At 39.6% G+C, this 16,181-nt stretch overlaps 3 protein-coding genes, 6 non-coding genes and 1 pseudogene across 9 annotated transcripts; all 10 read left to right on the top strand.

Moving 5' to 3' along the window:
• The first annotated feature begins 1,006 nt into the window (after positions 1-1,006).
• On the top strand, positions 1,007-5,490 carry zmpste24 (zinc metallopeptidase, STE24 homolog). Its single transcript, XM_075448240.1, has 9 exons — positions 1,007-1,408; positions 2,023-2,169; positions 2,301-2,504; positions 2,642-2,794; positions 2,961-3,102; positions 3,204-3,379; positions 3,606-3,710; positions 3,885-4,028; positions 4,118-5,490. Exons 1-9 carry the CDS (start codon positions 1,301-1,303, stop codon positions 4,340-4,342), a joined length of 1,404 nt encoding a protein of 467 aa, XP_075304355.1. The 5' UTR covers positions 1,007-1,300; the 3' UTR covers positions 4,343-5,490.
• A 667-nt stretch (positions 5,491-6,157) lies between these two features.
• atp5if1b (ATP synthase inhibitory factor subunit 1b) lies at positions 6,158-7,477 on the top strand. The gene is made up of 3 exons (XM_075488094.1): positions 6,158-6,300; positions 6,940-7,052; positions 7,179-7,477. Exons 1-3 carry the CDS (start codon positions 6,232-6,234, stop codon positions 7,318-7,320), a joined length of 324 nt encoding a protein of 107 aa, XP_075344209.1. The 5' UTR covers positions 6,158-6,231; the 3' UTR covers positions 7,321-7,477.
• Positions 7,478-9,300: 1,823 nt separating this feature from the next.
• On the top strand, positions 9,301-11,874 carry rpl13a (ribosomal protein L13a). The gene is made up of 7 exons (XM_075448740.1): positions 9,301-9,375; positions 10,040-10,112; positions 10,407-10,472; positions 10,675-10,776; positions 11,053-11,138; positions 11,329-11,388; positions 11,621-11,874. Exons 1-7 carry the CDS (start codon positions 9,355-9,357, stop codon positions 11,828-11,830), a joined length of 618 nt encoding a protein of 205 aa, XP_075304855.1. The 5' UTR covers positions 9,301-9,354; the 3' UTR covers positions 11,831-11,874.
• On the top strand, positions 10,210-10,292 carry LOC142366968 (small nucleolar RNA Z195/SNORD33/SNORD32 family). The gene has a single exon (XR_012766947.1). It is a non-coding gene; the product is annotated as a small nucleolar RNA Z195/SNORD33/SNORD32 family (small nucleolar RNA).
• Positions 10,520-10,601, top strand: LOC142366971 (small nucleolar RNA Z195/SNORD33/SNORD32 family). The gene has a single exon (XR_012766949.1). It is a non-coding gene; the product is annotated as a small nucleolar RNA Z195/SNORD33/SNORD32 family (small nucleolar RNA).
• On the top strand, positions 10,883-10,957 carry LOC142366974 (small nucleolar RNA SNORD50). Its single transcript, XR_012766953.1, has one exon. It is a non-coding gene; the product is annotated as a small nucleolar RNA SNORD50 (small nucleolar RNA).
• A 2,245-nt stretch (positions 11,875-14,119) lies between the features above and the next one.
• On the top strand, positions 14,120-15,968 carry LOC142366775 (large ribosomal subunit protein uL13-like; annotated as a pseudogene).
• LOC142366966 (small nucleolar RNA Z195/SNORD33/SNORD32 family) lies at positions 14,323-14,405 on the top strand. The gene has a single exon (XR_012766946.1). It is a non-coding gene; the product is annotated as a small nucleolar RNA Z195/SNORD33/SNORD32 family (small nucleolar RNA).
• On the top strand, positions 14,608-14,689 carry LOC142366970 (small nucleolar RNA Z195/SNORD33/SNORD32 family). Its single transcript, XR_012766948.1, has one exon. It is a non-coding gene; the product is annotated as a small nucleolar RNA Z195/SNORD33/SNORD32 family (small nucleolar RNA).
• On the top strand, positions 14,971-15,045 carry LOC142366973 (small nucleolar RNA SNORD50). Its single transcript, XR_012766952.1, has one exon. It is a non-coding gene; the product is annotated as a small nucleolar RNA SNORD50 (small nucleolar RNA).
• Positions 15,969-16,181: the final 213 nt, after the last annotated feature.

Below are 16,181 nucleotides of genomic sequence, written 5' to 3'. Positions count from 1 at the left end.
CTTTTTGTTAGCCAGATCTCATAAGGACACTGAAGTGGCTTCTTTTAATATTTGCTGTTATTCTAATGACCATGACATTAGTATTCCTGAAGTGCATGGATTTTTATTTTATTTTTTATTTATTTTTTACATTTCAGTTTGTCTCGGATAACAGCCTTTAATCCAGAAAGAAGTCTTGTTATTTTTGTGCCAGTTATTTTTTAACTTTAAAAAAAATAGATAAATAATTGTAACAATAATGGTATTCAAATACACATTACTATAGCCTAATATCGAAAAATGTACAAAATGTACGGTGGTGGATCTTCCAAGCTCACCAGAGATGGTCAAAGACATTGAAAAGATCAGGTTTGATACACAAAATAAGTCGACTCAAAACGAGTATAAGGACATTAACACCTACCAAAAATATGCTATTAAACAGATAAATGCCAATCCAAAACCTGCACCAAATGCCTTCAAAGAGAAAGCAAGACAAATTGATATTAAAACTGCAAAAAGTGTCTCAACATGACTGCACACATTTGCTGTGATTAAATGTAATATTATAGAGGATAATTAGTTTAGTGGCTCTCTAATGTTTTCATATAAAGTTTGTATGTAAAAATTAGGTGTCAGTAAGGCCAACTTCAGGGTTATTTTTCTTCTTTCATTTATATACCTCTCAGTACGTTGTTATGTTTTAAGACAAACGAATCAGCAAAAACTTTCCACCACTACAAAAATTTTGCACGCCATTTCACTTTTACCAATTTTTTTTTAAAGTGTTTATATTAACTGGCGTCATTTTCACGGTGGATTATTGGAGGATAACTAACCCCCTCCAGCGAACAAGAAAAATTCAAACAAGCAACGCTATTTCGCTCAACAATTTTTAGTGGAGTTACTTTGTAGATGATAGTAAAAAAAAATTATTTTCTATTTTTGTTTGGTTACATTTAAGTTTATTGTATGAGTTCGGAAAAATTACAATTATTCTACCGCGGAACCAAAGTCGTTACAGACCTTAATTAGATGTTTCAGTAGGGGCGGAATTCGTGGACACGCTTGACCGACAGGCTCGTTCGCGTCTTACATGAATGGAATGATATAAGATGTAAAAGCCTTTGACGTTGGAATGGAAACTGGATGCCAAGATTTCACTTTTAGTCAGTATCTGTAGATTTAACGTGAAGACAGCGCTCACGTTTTAAGTTGCTGTGTGTAAAGCGGAAGCTAAGTAGCCGTTAGCAAAAGTACCAGTCAGGCTGTTAGTAACGGCCGAGCTAGTCAGCACTGCTACTAAAAACCCAAAGCAAAAATGGTTGAAACTATATTTGACCTCCCGGTAGAAAAACAGATATTTTACGCTGTCTTGGGATTCTCATGGACAGTGTATATTTGGGAAGCATATCTGTCTTATAGACAGGTAAGTAAGCCGTTTCTCAGTAGCATCTCTATTGTTTTATGACCGAAATCAAGCACGGAAGCAAACGATCCGTAAAATTGAACTTGTTATTCTTTTAATGCCCTTTGAACCCTTTACGAGTAGTGTCCATACGTAGAGACACCATAGGCAAATTTGGTAAATACTACGTGAAGATAAATGTATTCATATGACAAATTTCCTGCATTTAGAAAAACATTCCAGATGGGTGTTATCCAAGTAACTTTCCGCTCATTTCTAAAATGGAAATCAGAACTGGATAAAACAAGCTTCACTCTGTGTAGATTTAGATTTTTGACTCCTTCAGGTTAAAGTTTTGAATAAAAGTGACTACAAAACGAATATTTTTATATTCTACAAGTTGCTTTGATCATTTAAGTTTAATTATGCTAATTAGACAATGCATTATATGCAGCTATTGAAATGACAATTTGTAGACCCAGTTGCACCACTTAATAAACACAAAGGTTAGTAAAGTCACAGTGAAACAGCATCTTTGGGTGTTTGTGCTAAGTTGAGTCTTGGCTTCATTTTCCTACCTCTTTTATCAGTAAACAGTCTTTGAACATTGTGCTCCATCTTTTTCTCCCATGCAGAGGAGGATATATAGATCAACAACACATGTGCCGCAGGAGCTTGGCAAGATCATGGATTCTGAAACCTTTGAGAAGTCACGAGTTTATCAGCTGGATAAAAGCAATTTCAGCTTTTGGTCTGGACTTTACTCTGAGAGTGAAGGGACGGTAAGACAACCAATTAATTAAGACGCAGAAAAAATTCCTCGATTTGTCTGATTGGTAAATTCTTCAAATATTCGGCGGATCCTAGTTTGTGTCATTCTTTGTGATGATGCCACATTTTTAAAACCTTTCAGCTGATCCTGCTGCTGGGTGGAATCCCTTTTATGTGGGGCGTAGCTGGTTCTGTGACGGCTCGTTTCGGATTCAGTCCAGAGTACGAGATCACCCAGTCCCTGGTGTTTCTGACTCTTGCCACCCTGTTCAGTGCCTTCACTGGACTTCCCTGGAGTTTGTACAACACATTTGTCATTGAGGAAAAGCATGGCTTTAATCAGCAGGTGCGCTGGCTGAAAAGCCCTCACTCTCACATATCACAAATAAAGTAGCAGATATGGAATCAGAAACCACAGCAGCTCCCTTTGTGTATATTTAAAACGTTTTCTTTTTTTGATTGTCTGTCTGGTCTTCCTCTTAGACGTTGGGGTTCTTCATCAAGGATGCCGTGAAGAAGTTTTTTGTGACCCAGTGTATCCTGCTGCCTGTGACCTCACTTCTCCTGTACATCATAAAGATTGGTGGAGACTACTTCTTCATCTATGCTTGGCTTTTCACACTGGCTGTTTCTCTGGTTGGCACCCTTTCACATTCCTCTGAAACTTAGAAAATTAAGACCTTTGTGTGGATCATTAGAAGCTCAAGAGAAACACATAATTTACTCAGTGCAGAACAAACAGCAATAAACTAACAGTTAATCACAAAGCATCCTCTCTTCTCCTCTTGTCTTGTGTTTTAAGGTCCTTGTAACCATCTATGCTGATTACATTGCTCCCCTATTTGACAAGTTTACCCCATTGCCAGAAGGAGAGTTAAAGACAGCAATTGAGACCATGGCCAAAAGTATCACCTTCCCCCTCACAAAAATTTATGTAGTTGAAGGTAAGTCCCTGAATGTATCGTTTTTTGGGGGGTTTTTTTCATTCATGTTTGGTTGGAGAAACTTCTATCTTTGATTTATTTTAATGTTTCCATGCTTCCAGGTTCCAAGCGTTCATCACACAGCAATGCATACTTCTATGGCTTCTTCAAGAACAAACGAATTGTGCTGTTTGACACTCTTTTGGAAGACTACTCACCTCTCAACAAGGCTGGAGAGCCGCAGCCCGAGCAGCCGGAGAGTGATGAGACGTCCAGCGAGTCAAAAGCCAAGCCCAAGGTTACAGGCTTTCTCATACTCTTTAAGGCTCTGAAGAAATGCCTGTGACTATGAGAAGCAAACTTTAGAATGAAATAATTGCCCTGATAGTTGTAGCACCTCCCAGTGAGGGAACAGAGAAAACTCAAGGATCCTGTTTCAGTGGCACAAGAAACCATCGGTGTTCAAACTACATGAATCATTGCACTGTTTATCCAGCAACATTATTGTCTTCATATGTCCACAGAACAAGAAACAAGGGTGCAACGACCCAGAGATCCTTGCTGTTTTGGGTCATGAGCTCGGCCACTGGAAGCTTGGTCATACTGTCAAGAATATTGTCATCAGTCAGGTGATGCATTTTCATCACAATTGGCTCTCCATACATATATACAGTATATATATATATTCTTTTACATAAAAGATATACCCCCCCTTTAAAAAAAAAAAAGCTTTAGTAAATGATTATGCAGACACTCTGATCCTAATGTTGCTGTACAACTTCTGTCAACGTTTGTCTCTGCAGATGAATTCCTTCCTGTGTTTCTTCCTGTTTGCTGTTCTGATTGGACGCAAGGAGCTGTTTGTAGCTTTTGGATTTACTGACAGCCAGCCCACATTAATAGGCTTGATGATTATCTTCCAGTTCATCTTTTCTCCTTACAATGAGGTGAAAATTAGAATCTATAAGCATCAAGTAATGAAGTTCCTCTGTTTTGGGCCATTTAAATGTTTGCCTTCTCCCCTCTCTCTTTGCAGCTCCTGTCTTTCTGTCTGACAGTCCTGAGTCGCAGGTTTGAGTTCCAGGCAGATGCTTTTGCACGTAACATGGGCAAAGCGTCAGAGCTCTACTCTGCCCTCATCAAGCTCAACAAGGACAACCTGGGCTTCCCCGTTGCAGACTGGTTATTCTCCATGTGGCACTATTCCCATCCTCCTCTCCTTGAGCGCCTCAGGGCGCTGGGCAGTGTCAAGCAAGACTGACGGGCCTGGAAGGGGGAGCGGCGACCGCCGCCTCCTCCGAAGGGCCTCCGCAGACCTCTCCTGGCCCTGTGATGCAACCTGATCATTCTCTTCCCATCTGTCCCCCATCATCTAGTATTCTCCTCTTTTAAACTTTTCTTCACTTGCCATAATTTCATTTTTTTGTTCCCTTTGAAACTTTGTTTTAAACCAAACCAAAACATATCAGCACAAGGCAGCCGAAAACTTGTTAGCCTTCACTCTCACTTTTTTTTTGACACCTATTATGCACTCGCTGTGAGCAAAACATCTGGACAATTAGTGCTTTTTAGAAAAAGGTTGTCATTGCACGGATCTGATTTTACTGATTGGCCTGTTAAATTAGTTTTTAGAATGAATTTGATTTAATTTTCTTTCCTTAAATTATAAAAAAAAAAAACTTTTCTGGATGGTAGACCTTACTGTTGTGATGCTCCCATGACATCCAACTACTGACAATATAGAAGAATAATTTTTACAGTGTGTTTTCACTCTTTGGTTTAGTGTTATTAGAAAAACAAACCCAACGTCACACATACTTATGACGATGCTTTTTACAGATACTCGGGCCAGATTTTGTTGTCCCTCAAGTGTGACTGCTGAAGAGAATTTTTGTTAAAAGTCATCATTTGCTCAAATTGTACATTTTGTCAGGAGCTGTGTAAATGCTTGGTCACCTTAACAAAACGAGTGCCTCTAATTGTCTCTTTTTGTTCTGACAGTGAACAGAGCGGTGCAGAAACTTTCATTTGAAGTTAAATTAAACTTGAGACTTCTTTTTTTTTCTACATGAAGGGAGGAAATGTTATTTTACTTTTTCTTAAACTCTGGCTTGCCATCAAGGGTCCAAGCTTACCTGTATATATGTAACTTTGATGATTAGAGTTAGGATGTACGACGTGAAATGTGAAAACGTTGGATGTGGTTTGAAATGAAATTTTAAGTTGGCATGAGGGTTAGTTTCTTCGATTATTGGACCAGTCAAGCCTGGCAAGCAAAATATTTATAGGGGACTTTGGGGAGAGGGTCTACAAGGTTCCCTTCACCACGTGAGCCAGAGTTTGGTTTATTCAAAGAGAGCGTTGTATACTTTTTTTGCTGCATTGAATAAAATCCTACGAAGCATCTCATTCTGGTTTCTTGTTTAATTTGGATATGCAGTTTAAAACTGAACAAGACTGACATTGTGTGACGTATGAGTGATGACAGAAGTCTTAGTTTAGGTCTTGCATGACAATTTCCAGTAATACACCGCATGGGCTGTAATATAAACCCTGCAATTGTTTGGTAGGAGTAGACTTATGCATTTCTATCAATGGCTTTCTCATTGTGGTTGCTTAAATACAGGTTGTGCTCCACGATGACTTATTTACAGCTTTGACTTGAAATCTTACATGTTTCCACGATTTCCTCTTATCTTCTAAAAATTAGAATGACTTTTACACATTCATGTAAAATATTGTTTCACATCAAAGCAAAAACGCGGGGGAAAAAACTTCGTATCAATATGTTTTTTTTTGTTTTTTTTAAATAGAAAAACACTACAGAGCAGTGCGGAAGAGAATTAGGTCAACTGTGGGGGAAAAAAGGTGCGATTCATATTTGAGACGGTACCATTACGGAGAAGAATATTTTAGCTTTTATGTCCGTTCGTTTCGGTGGTAGTAACATTTGTGGAAATGAATTTCACAGCATCGTTTAAATGATTTGCCAGCGCAGAAATGAATATTTGTAGGATTTCTGTCATTAAACGAGTGTGACGGACGTGTCTCCACCCCCGTCGTCCTGATAATGGCGCGGTCCTGTGGTGTGGTTTTGCAGGCAAGGACAAGCGACAGTGTCAGTGTTGTTTTCATATATAAGAATCAAACATGTCGAGGTTTTTGAGGCCTAACATCAGGAGTTTTATCACCTCGCAGCTGAGAATGTCATCCGACCAGGTAATATACTTCCTGGAAACACGTTGCTCCGTTAAAATATGATGCCACCAACCGTAATGTGGGGATCACTTTTGCATCATATTGCCTCGCAATTTCGCTAACGGCTACTCTTTAAAACAGGGATTATGTTGTTTTAAGGTGTGGTGATATGACGTATAGGTAAAGTATATCGTATTTAAAGTGAGTAGTTAGTTAAGGAATTATCTTGATGATGGATTCAATATGACCATTAAAAGTTTGGGCTTAACTGTCAGCTGGTAAACAGCAATATTCAAAGAATACTTTAGTCCTATGAATTGCTTTGTCCATTGAGGTTGTGGCTGCATTGTTATCTCACAAAACAGTTTCTAGTCTTTTCCAAATACTTCAATTATCACCTGGAAAATAAAGAATCCCTTTATCCTCCTGTGTGTCATAAACTTGATCTTGACCTTCAGCTGGTTTTCAGAGTCCATTTGGCTTTACCATAAAGTAACAGGTGATAATAAGTATCATTTGGAAACCTAACTTTGAAATTGTGTCATTTGAAGCCCCCGAGTCGACGATGCAAAGCCCCAAAAGCCTGAGCTCTTCTAAGTTTTTCTTTGATTTAAGTCACAAAGCAATTTTTCCTTGGTTTGCTCCCCGGCCCTGTCTCAGTTGGGTGAGCTCGGTAAAGGTGCAGGGAAAGGTGGTGGAGGTGGAGGCTCCATCAGAGAGGCAGGTGGAGCCATGGGGAAGAAACAGGCTGCTGAGGAGGAGATGTACTTCAAGTATGTATTATTTGATTCTGCACCAACCAAACGGTGGTTTGAGTATCAACTGTCTAATTTTGTTTGATCCCCCTCTTCTACCTTGTCTTGTGTCCATGTGATCCTGACTATCCACCTGCACACAAGGCGCAAAGAGAAGGAGCAGCTGGCAGCGCTGAAGCAGCACCATGAAGAGGAAATTGATCACCACAAAAAGGAGATTGAACGCCTCCAGCGTGACATTGACCGCCACAAGGGAAAGATCAGGAAGCTGAAGCATGACGACTGAAGAAAGCCCTCCGAAAATAGTTTTTTTTGGTCACCGTCCCAGACGCCTTTAATCACTCCAAATTGCTGCATGCACTGTGTTACCAGGCGGGTCATGAATGTGTAGGAGATCTTCTGTAAATGCTTGAAAGTTATTAAAACTGTTCACCAAATCACAATTGTTTCCATGGCATGCTGTGACAAATGTACAACTATTTTAACCTATTCCCCCTGTCCTCTAGTGCCTGGTTGTATGTGGCGCTGCCACAGTGGTGACATCTAAATATAGATAAAGCTTCATACGGCAATATCAGCTTATAAATGGTAACGTAAATAGCGCTAGTAGTTCCAGGTTCCATAACACTTTGAAAATGAACAGTTGTCAAATGTAAGGATTACTTGCTTTATATTGTTTTATGTCAATATTCAATATCCCGAATACCCAAAATATTTGATTTTTGTAAAATGAAAATTTATCATATCAATCCTTGTATTAAAACTGAAAAATGTAAGTTTTATGCTCATTTTGAATGTAATGTCAGCACCAATTTTTAAAAAGGTTAGAAAGGGGTAAACAAAAGGACTGGGGAAATTGTTTAATGCAAATAGACCAATAAAAACACACATCTAATACACTGCTTTCATTGAGAACGAGTCAGAGGGCTTTGTCTAGGAACCAACTCATCTTGCTGGTGCCCAAAGTCAGGACTAAACAAGGTGAGGCTGTGTTTCAGTTCTATGCCCCTAAAATCTGGAACAGTCTTCCAGAAGGTGTGAGACAGGCCTTAACTCTGACAATGTTTAAATCCAGGCTGAAAACAGTTCTATTTAGCTGTGCATATGACAAATGAAAGTATTTTATCTGCACTCTTTGCTTTTAATTTAATGAATGAATTGTTATGTTTTATGAAATGATTTTATTTGCCTTCTTGTGATTTTATGTAGCTGTGAAGCACTTTGAATTGCCTTGTGTACGAATTGTGCTCTACAAATAAACTTGCCTTGACTTGCCTTGCCTTGCCTTGCCTTTTTCCGTCTGTGACCCATGTGGACTGACCAGGTGGGCCCCATCTGTGTTTCACATTCTCCAGTGATGACCTACAGTATTTGTGTGCCACCGAGAATCCATAACACAAGCCAATTTTGGATTGGTTAGGGTTAGGGTTGGTTAATAACCCAGTTATTAAACCCATACTTTGAATTTCCCTCAGGATTAATAAAGTATCTATCTATCTATCTATCTATCTATATATTTAACACTGGTGCAAATCATATAAGATTTTCATTTTATGCCCATGTCCACCCTGTCCTGATGTAGCTCGAGCAAAACTTATTTACATATGTTGAGCAAAATGATTGGATATCAAAATATCACAGAGGCTAAGTCTTTAAGAAGCAAAGATGTGGAGCATTTATCATTCTTTAAAAGTCTGTTGGGCAAATATTACAATCGTGGAAAAAAAAAATATATAGCTATTTCAAAATTAAATCGCCAACCCTTTGGTTATCTTATTATATTAGATTCTTTCTATGGCAGGGAAATGGTCAAAAAGTAGTAATGAATGGTCATGGCCATAGGTAATCAGGCAACACCGCATTAAAAAACAGGCATGATTTTTGAAAAGGAACACATTGCATAAGTTATGTTACAATATTAAATGAAGAAATATTACATGAAATGTTTCAAAATACACCTGACACATGGATTATTAAAGCACATCACTTAATTCACGTAGATTTAGATAGAGCTGATTTTGAATTAATAATGTGATCGTGTGCTGCCCTATGAAGTTGCCCTATGAACTTTAGACTTAGACATTAAAAAAACATGTCTCAATCGACATGAAACTCGGCTTCTGGTTTCATCTTGAGGTACAGAAATCTGTGAAATAAAACAACTGTCAACAATCGATCCAAGGAACTAAACCTCTTTCGCCTAAGGGGGGCGCTAGGAACTGGTTTAACATCCAACGAGAAAGACATATAAATTACATCACTTCCGCCCACCCCTGCTTTTTACCACGAGCAACCCCGTTCGTCTTTCTTTTCGCTCATCATGGCGGACCGGTTCAATAAGGCGAGTAACTGCTGCGGGGATTATATGTGTCTTATTTGCTTTTAAGTGTCAATATAGTTCCAACTTTTTCAGTTTAGCACGGGGTGTTAATTGTGGAACTGGTTGATATGATTATTATGTTGCCCGATTCTGTCTGTAAGACTTTATTTTAAAATATTTGCGGAGACTAGCCGTAGCTGAGTGAACATGCCTTCATCATGGCAGCTTCCCCAACGAGTCAATGCTGTTAGCTTGCTAAGCTTGATTTATATATTGGTTTTATGCAACTTATAGCTGGACTTGCGTATTAAATATAATTTACTGGTTTTCTTGTATTCATACGAGGATGTTGTTTGTTAACGTCTGTACCTGTGATTCTTTTATGAGGGTATGAGTTTACGTGTCGGTGTACCTCTCATGGTGATGCTAAGCTAACGTTGTCCCACCCGGTACTAGTGTCCGTGTACTAGTTTTAAAACTTGCTTGGAAAAGAATGTTTTGCAATTTTTTTTTTTCTAAGAAGCGTTTGTAATCAGCATGTTGTTAGTTTTTCGCTCATAGAAGTTAAGTACCTCTGCATAATGTTAAAAATCTTACTAAAAGGAAGGCCCCGCCTCTGTTAAATGGTTAAAAATGTTCGTGTAAAATTAAATTCGTGACATGATCCTCTCCTTAAATCCTGTAGGTTCTGCTACTTGATGGCAGGGGCCATCTGCTTGGCCGCTTGGCGGCCATTGTGGCTAAGCAAGTTCTTCTGGGTAAGTCATAAAATCATTGGGCCGTCTTCTTGTGGTCTTATGAACAAAGTTTAAATAATGAAAAGCACATTTGGTGCTAAACTTCGTGTTGCCTCAATCTATCAGTGATGATTTCATTATCCCCCTTGTTCGAGTCTAACGACCCTGAGACAACTTACATGCACTACCATCTGAGATAGGAGGCAGATAATCATTGCTATTGATCGTTTTTAGTCCCCCCCCCTCTTTCTTTTTTTTTAGTTGTTTTTTTTCCCCCCTTTAGACGTTTTATCAGACGATCTGTTTTATCTTCAGGACACAAAGTGGTGGTGGTGAGATGTGAAGGCATCAACATTTCTGGCAACTTCTACCGTAACAAGTGTAAGTTGGTGTCCAAATCGGCATTTCATTTTCTTTGGAGGAGTATGCTTGTCAGTGATGTTTTACCACTGTAATTTCGAGTTTCATTGACCATGATAAAATCTTACATGCACTACCATCTGAGACATCAGCATACAATTGCCACTTCCTTGTCATAATTATATTTAGTTTGCCTTCAACTTACCTGGGTTTCATATTACAGTGAAGTACCTGGCTTTCCTGCGTAAGAGGATGAACACCAACCCCTCTCGTGGACCGTACCACTTTAGAGCTCCCAGCAGGATCTTCTGGAGGACGGTGAGAGGTGAGAATTTGGCACCAATGAAGATACAAAAAATTGTAAGAAACAGTGACACATTCTATAATATTCATTTAAAGAATTAGATGTAACCATCCGGTTGGTCCTTGCTTAACAATGATGATCTCTTTATCCCGAAACTGACATCCATTGATGAACCAAACATTTCGGATCTGATTGCTGAGTTTAGCAAGGACCTATGTTTGTGCAACTAAAGGTGTTTGATACAGATGTAGTGGTTGCTTTTTTGGTATTGTGCTAAACTTTGACTTTTGCATCCAGGTATGCTGCCTCACAAAACCAAGAGAGGCCAGGCTGCTTTGGAGAGGCTGAAGGTGTTCGATGGTATCCCCCCACCATATGACAAGGTGTGCTAACATTTGTCTTGCTCTATAAGACTTGTACATATCTGCTGTCTGTGATGTCATCTAACTTACCCTTCTTGTTTGAATTGAGATTCTGAAAGTAAATTACGTCTGAGACATGTCATCTATACATGCAAATATGTGTAGTTTTCCACATGTTTTTAAACTTTTTTTTTTAAATATATATTTGCAGAGGAAGCGCATGGTTGTCCCAGCTGCTCTTAAGATAGTGCGTCTGAAGCCCACCCGCAAGGTGAGATACAAATGCTTTAGGGAAGAACTGAAATAGATTAGTCGTTTTGGGGGGAAAGTGAGCTCTTAATCGTGAAAATTATCATTTATTGATACGACAAACCAAACAGATGTTGAATAAATCAACTAGAAACTTTACACTAATGACTCTGCTAGAATGAAGCCAAACTGTTTTTATTTTTTTAAATAAACCTAATGCTGTTAAATCTAAAACGTTTTTTCTTCTTCCTCAGTTCGCTCTCCTCGGGCGTCTGGCACATGAGGTTGGCTGGAAGTACCAGGCTATCACAGCCACTCTGGAAGAGAAGAGAAAGGAGAAGGCAAAGCTCCGCTATCAGAAGAAAAAGACACTGACCAAGCTAACCAAGCAGGCAGAAAAGAACGTCGTGGCCAAGATCTCAAAATACACAGACGTTCTGAAACAATATGGTGTACTTGTCTAAGCTGGTTTATTCTGGCCAATAAAATAAATAAATGTTTATAGAAAGTGTAATATTTTTTTTTCCATTTGTCACAATAAATTGCTCTGGATCTAAACTCATTGGCAGTGATATGCATACTAAAAGATAAATGCTAGTGACACTGCTGGTTAAACATGTTAATATACCTGCTTGGGAGTGGAAATGCTTCATGCTCTTTTTCACAACTGTCTACAAGAAACTTATATTAAACATTTTAGGATATAGTAGAGAGTGTAGATGCAGCACTGAGGAGGGGAAGGAAGTGGAAACCAAGAATGGCAACTCTTAGACATACAGAGATTGTGGGTAATGTGCAAATAGGCCGTTGAGGCTTGGGGCTTGGCCCAGGCAAACCAGTGTGGAGTAGAGCAGGTCCCAAGGAGAAGAGAAAGTTGTTGAGCAGGTTCGTAGACAGGAGGAAATGTTAAGGGGTGCAAAGGCAGTGGCTCAGGCTAAGCAGGGACGGTTGTTGAATTGGGAAGGTGTAGAGAAGAAAAAGCTTAGTTGGAAAGAACTGTGGAGTATGGAACGAAGGAGTATTAGATTTTTTGATAGGGGCAACATATAATGTATTGCCAACTCCCCATAACCTAAAACTCTGGGTAAATGGAGACCCGTTATCCTCGTTATGTTCAGGTACTGCAACTCTAAGGCATATTTTGTCAGGTTGTAAGGTTAGTCTGTCACAAGGCCGGTATACATGGTGACATGACCAAGTATTAAGAAGCTTAGCTGCAGGTATTGAAGATAAACGAAGGCAGGTAAACTTAGGAGGGACTAAGGTGAAGAGAGTGGCAATTCAGTTTGTTCAAGAGGGGGAGAAAGTTAAAAAGACGATAAGGAGGCACGGCAGCTTGGAGGATGCTTGTGATTGGGAGATGCAGGTAGATTTAGGAAATAAGCTTGTTGTTCCCCAGGAGATAAACTCTACAAATCTAAGGCCTGATATAGTCTTGTGGTCTAGGAGTAGAATGAGAGTCTATTTCATAGAGCTGACTGTTCCTTGGGAGGAATTAGTAGTAGAAGCATATGAAAGGAAAAAGCTTAGATATGTAGAGTTGGGGGCAGAAGCAGAGCAGCGAGGATGGAAAGTTAGAATCTGTCCAGTGGAAGTAGGATGTAAAGGATTTGTTGCAAAGTGTTGTCTCATTGTTGAGGGAGCTGGGTGTAAGTGGACAGAGTGTGAGGAAAATAGTGAAGGAAATGTCAGATAAGGCAGTAAAATCCAGCCAGTGGATTGAGATTAGAAGATGCAATAGCAGCTGGGGGCCCAGCGGGGGCAGCACTTAGGGTAAACAGACTTTTGAAAAAGCAAAGAAGAAGTTCAAGCTATTTAAGTGGAGGGTTTGGCACATGTGATCCTTTTGAAACCAGGCGATTTTGGGTGAGTTGACTTTGAGTGAGTTGTATGGCTTTGTTTTTGCTGGCATTTTTAGTGATTGTAGGACTGTTTAGGTGAGTTTGTCTGCTGAATCTGTTTGTGTGTCTTGTCCTGCCTCCTCCTCTGGCACATTCTATACTTTCATTACCCCCTACCCGAACCAGGGTTTGAATCCCATTCCTACTCATCTTACCTCTTTTATTTCTCCCCCTACCCGAACCAGGGTTTGCATCCCCACCCCGCTGTGACTGGTGTGCAGTTGGTGAGAGGCTGAGGTAGATTATGGTTGTTGTGGTGTAAGGGGCAGTGTTGGCTGGCATTAGGGGGGTGACTCTGGGACGCCAGTGGTCATTGTCTAGCCTCCTGGAGGTGTCGTGGGCCCAACTAGACGAAACACTGATGAAAGGAGGTTCCCACCTGATGACCCCAATGACATGTTGGTCAGCACTGCTCACTGTTCTATATTATAGGGAGTTTAGGGAATTATTCACTGAGTCTGGTCCTTTATTTTTTATTTTTCTTTAGCACAAGTTTCTTGTGTTTATATTGAATATAATTTACTGGTTTTCTTGTATTCATGCGAGGATGTTGTTTGTTAACATCTGTACCTGTGATTCTTTTATGAGGGTATGAGTTTACGTGTCGGTGTACCTCTCATGGTGATGCTAAGCTAACGTTGTCCCACCCGGTACTAAGTGTCCATGTGCTAGTTTTAAAACTTGCGTAGAAAAAGAATGTTTTGCAAATTTTTTTCTAAGAAGCGTTTGTAATTGGCATGTTATTAGTTTTTCGCTCATAGAAGTTAAGTACCTCTGCATAATGTTAAAAATCTTACTAAAAGGAAGGCCCCGCCTCTGTTAAATGGTTAAAAATGTTCGTGTAAAATTAAATTCGTGACATTATCCTCTCCTTAAATCCTGTAGGTTCTGCTACTTGATGGCAGGGGCCATCTGCTTGGCCGCTTGGCGGCCATTGTGGCTAAGCAAGTTCTTCTGGGTAAGTCATAAAATCATTGGGCCGTCTTCTTGTGGTCTTATGAACAAAGTTTAAATAACGAAAAGCACATTTGGTGCTAAACTTCGTGTTGCCTCAATCTATCAGTGATGATTTCATTATCCCCCTTGTTCGAGTCTAACGACCCTGAGACAACTTACATGCACTACCATCTGAGATAGGAGGCAGATAATCATTGCTATTGATCGTTTTTAGTCCCCCCCCCCCCCCTCTTTCTTAACCTTCAGGCGATCTGTTTTATCTTCAGGACACAAAGTGGTGGTGGTGAGATGTGAAGGCATCAACATTTCTGGCAACTTCTACCGTAACAAGTGTAAGTTGGTGTCCAAATCGGCATTTCATTTATTTTCTTTGGAGGAGTATGCTTGTCAGTGATGTTTTACCACTGTAATTTCGAGTTTCATTGACCATGATAAAATCTTACATGCACTACCATCTGAGACATCAGCATACAATTGCCACTTCCTTGTCATAATTATATTTAGTTTGCCTTCAACTTACCTGGGTTTCATATTACAGTGAAGTACCTGGCTTTCCTGCGTAAGAGGATGAACACCAACCCCTCTCGTGGACCGTACCACTTCAGAGCTCTCAGCAGGATCTTCTGGAGGACGGTGAGAGGTGAGAATTTGGCACCAATGAAGATACAAAAAATTGTAAGAAACAGTGACATGTTCTACAATATTCATTTAAAGAATTAGATGTAACCATCCGGTTGGTCCTTGCTTAACAATGATGATCTCTTTATCCCGAAACTGACATCCATTGATGAACCAAACATTTCGGATCTGATTGCTGAGTTTAGCAAGGACCTATGTTTGTGCAGCTAAAGGTGTTTGATACAGATGTAGTGGTTGCTTTTTTGGTATTGTGCTAAACTTTGACTTTTGCATCCAGGTATGCTGCCTCACAAAACCAAGAGAGGCCAGGCTGCTTTGGAGAGGCTGAAGGTGTTCGATGGTATCCCCCCACCATATGACAAGGTGTGCTAACATTTGTCTTGCTCTATAAGACTTGTACATATCTGCTGTCTGTGATGTCATCTAACTTACCCTTCTTGTTTGAATTGAGATTCTGAAAGTAAATTACGTCTGAGACATGTCATCTATACATGCAAATACGTGTAGTTTTCCACATGTTTTTAAACTTTTTTTTTTAAATATATATTTGCAGAGGAAGCGCATGGTTGTCCCAGCTGCTCTAAGATAGTGCGTCTGAAGCCCACCCGCAAGGTGAGATACAAATGCTTTAGGGAAGAACTGAAATAGATTAGTCGTTTTTGGGGGGAAAGTGAGCTCTTAATCGTGAAAATGATCATTTATTGATACGACAAACCAAAGAGATGTTGAATAAATCAACTAGAAACTTTCAACTAATGACTCTGCTAGAATGAAGCCAAACTGTTTTTATTTTTATTTTTTTAAATAAACCTAATGCTGTTAAATCTAAAACGTTTTTTCTTTTTCCTCAGTTCGCTCTCCTCGGGCGTCTGGCACATGAGGTTGGCTGGAAGTACCAGGCTATCACAGCCACTCTGGAAGAGAAGAGAAAGGAGAAGGCAAAGCTCCGCTATCAGAAGAAAAAGACACTGACCAAGCTAACCAAGCAGGCAGAAAAGAACGTCGTGGCCAAGATCTCAAAATACACAGACGTTCTGAAACAATATGGTGTACTTGTCTAAGCTGGTTTATTCTGGCCAATAAAATAAATAAATGTTTATAGAAAGTGTAATATTTTTTTTTCCATTTGTCACAATAAATTGCTCTGGATCTAAACTCATTGGCAGTGATATGCATACTAAAAGATAAATGCTAGTGACACTGCTGGTTAAACATGTTCCTATACCTGCTTGGGAGTGGAAATGCTTCATGCTCTTTTTCACATGAACTGTCACGCGCCCCCAGTACACCTGCATACCATTGCTCAAATGTGACCAAT

Source organism: Odontesthes bonariensis, chromosome 17 (genome assembly GCF_027942865.1).
Source record: "Odontesthes bonariensis isolate fOdoBon6 chromosome 17, fOdoBon6.hap1, whole genome shotgun sequence".
Taxonomy (NCBI): Eukaryota; Metazoa; Chordata; class Actinopteri; order Atheriniformes; family Atherinopsidae; genus Odontesthes; species Odontesthes bonariensis.
The sequence above is the reverse complement of the archived record's forward strand: the minus strand, read 5'-3'. Positions and strand labels throughout refer to the sequence as shown.

What these genes read in the sequence shown, in the direction of transcription:
- zmpste24 (XM_075448240.1), top strand. Translation starts at nt 1,301, where the DNA reads ATGGTTGAAACTATATTTGACCTCCCGGTAGAAAAACAGATATTTTAC. An exon ending in ACTCTGAGAGTGAAGGGACG is followed by an intron (nt 2,170 to 2,300) that starts GTAAGACAACCA and finishes AAAACCTTTCAG; the next exon opens with CTGATCCTGCTGCTGGGTGG. An exon ending in AGTCAAAAGCCAAGCCCAAG is followed by an intron (nt 3,380 to 3,605) that starts GTTACAGGCTTT and finishes ATATGTCCACAG; the next exon opens with AACAAGAAACAAGGGTGCAA.
- rpl13a (XM_075448740.1), top strand. Translation starts at nt 9,355, where the DNA reads ATGGCGGACCGGTTCAATAAG. An exon ending in TCCCCCCACCATATGACAAG is followed by an intron (nt 11,139 to 11,328) that starts GTGTGCTAACAT and finishes ATATATTTGCAG; the next exon opens with AGGAAGCGCATGGTTGTCCC. An exon ending in GTCTGAAGCCCACCCGCAAG is followed by an intron (nt 11,389 to 11,620) that starts GTGAGATACAAA and finishes CTTCTTCCTCAG; the next exon opens with TTCGCTCTCCTCGGGCGTCT.
- atp5if1b (XM_075488094.1), top strand. Translation starts at nt 6,232, where the DNA reads ATGTCGAGGTTTTTGAGGCCTAACATCAGGAGTTTTATCACCTCGCAG. An exon ending in TGAGAATGTCATCCGACCAG is followed by an intron (nt 6,301 to 6,939) that starts GTAATATACTTC and finishes GCCCTGTCTCAG; the next exon opens with TTGGGTGAGCTCGGTAAAGG. An exon ending in GAGGAGGAGATGTACTTCAA is followed by an intron (nt 7,053 to 7,178) that starts GTATGTATTATT and finishes CCTGCACACAAG; the next exon opens with GCGCAAAGAGAAGGAGCAGC.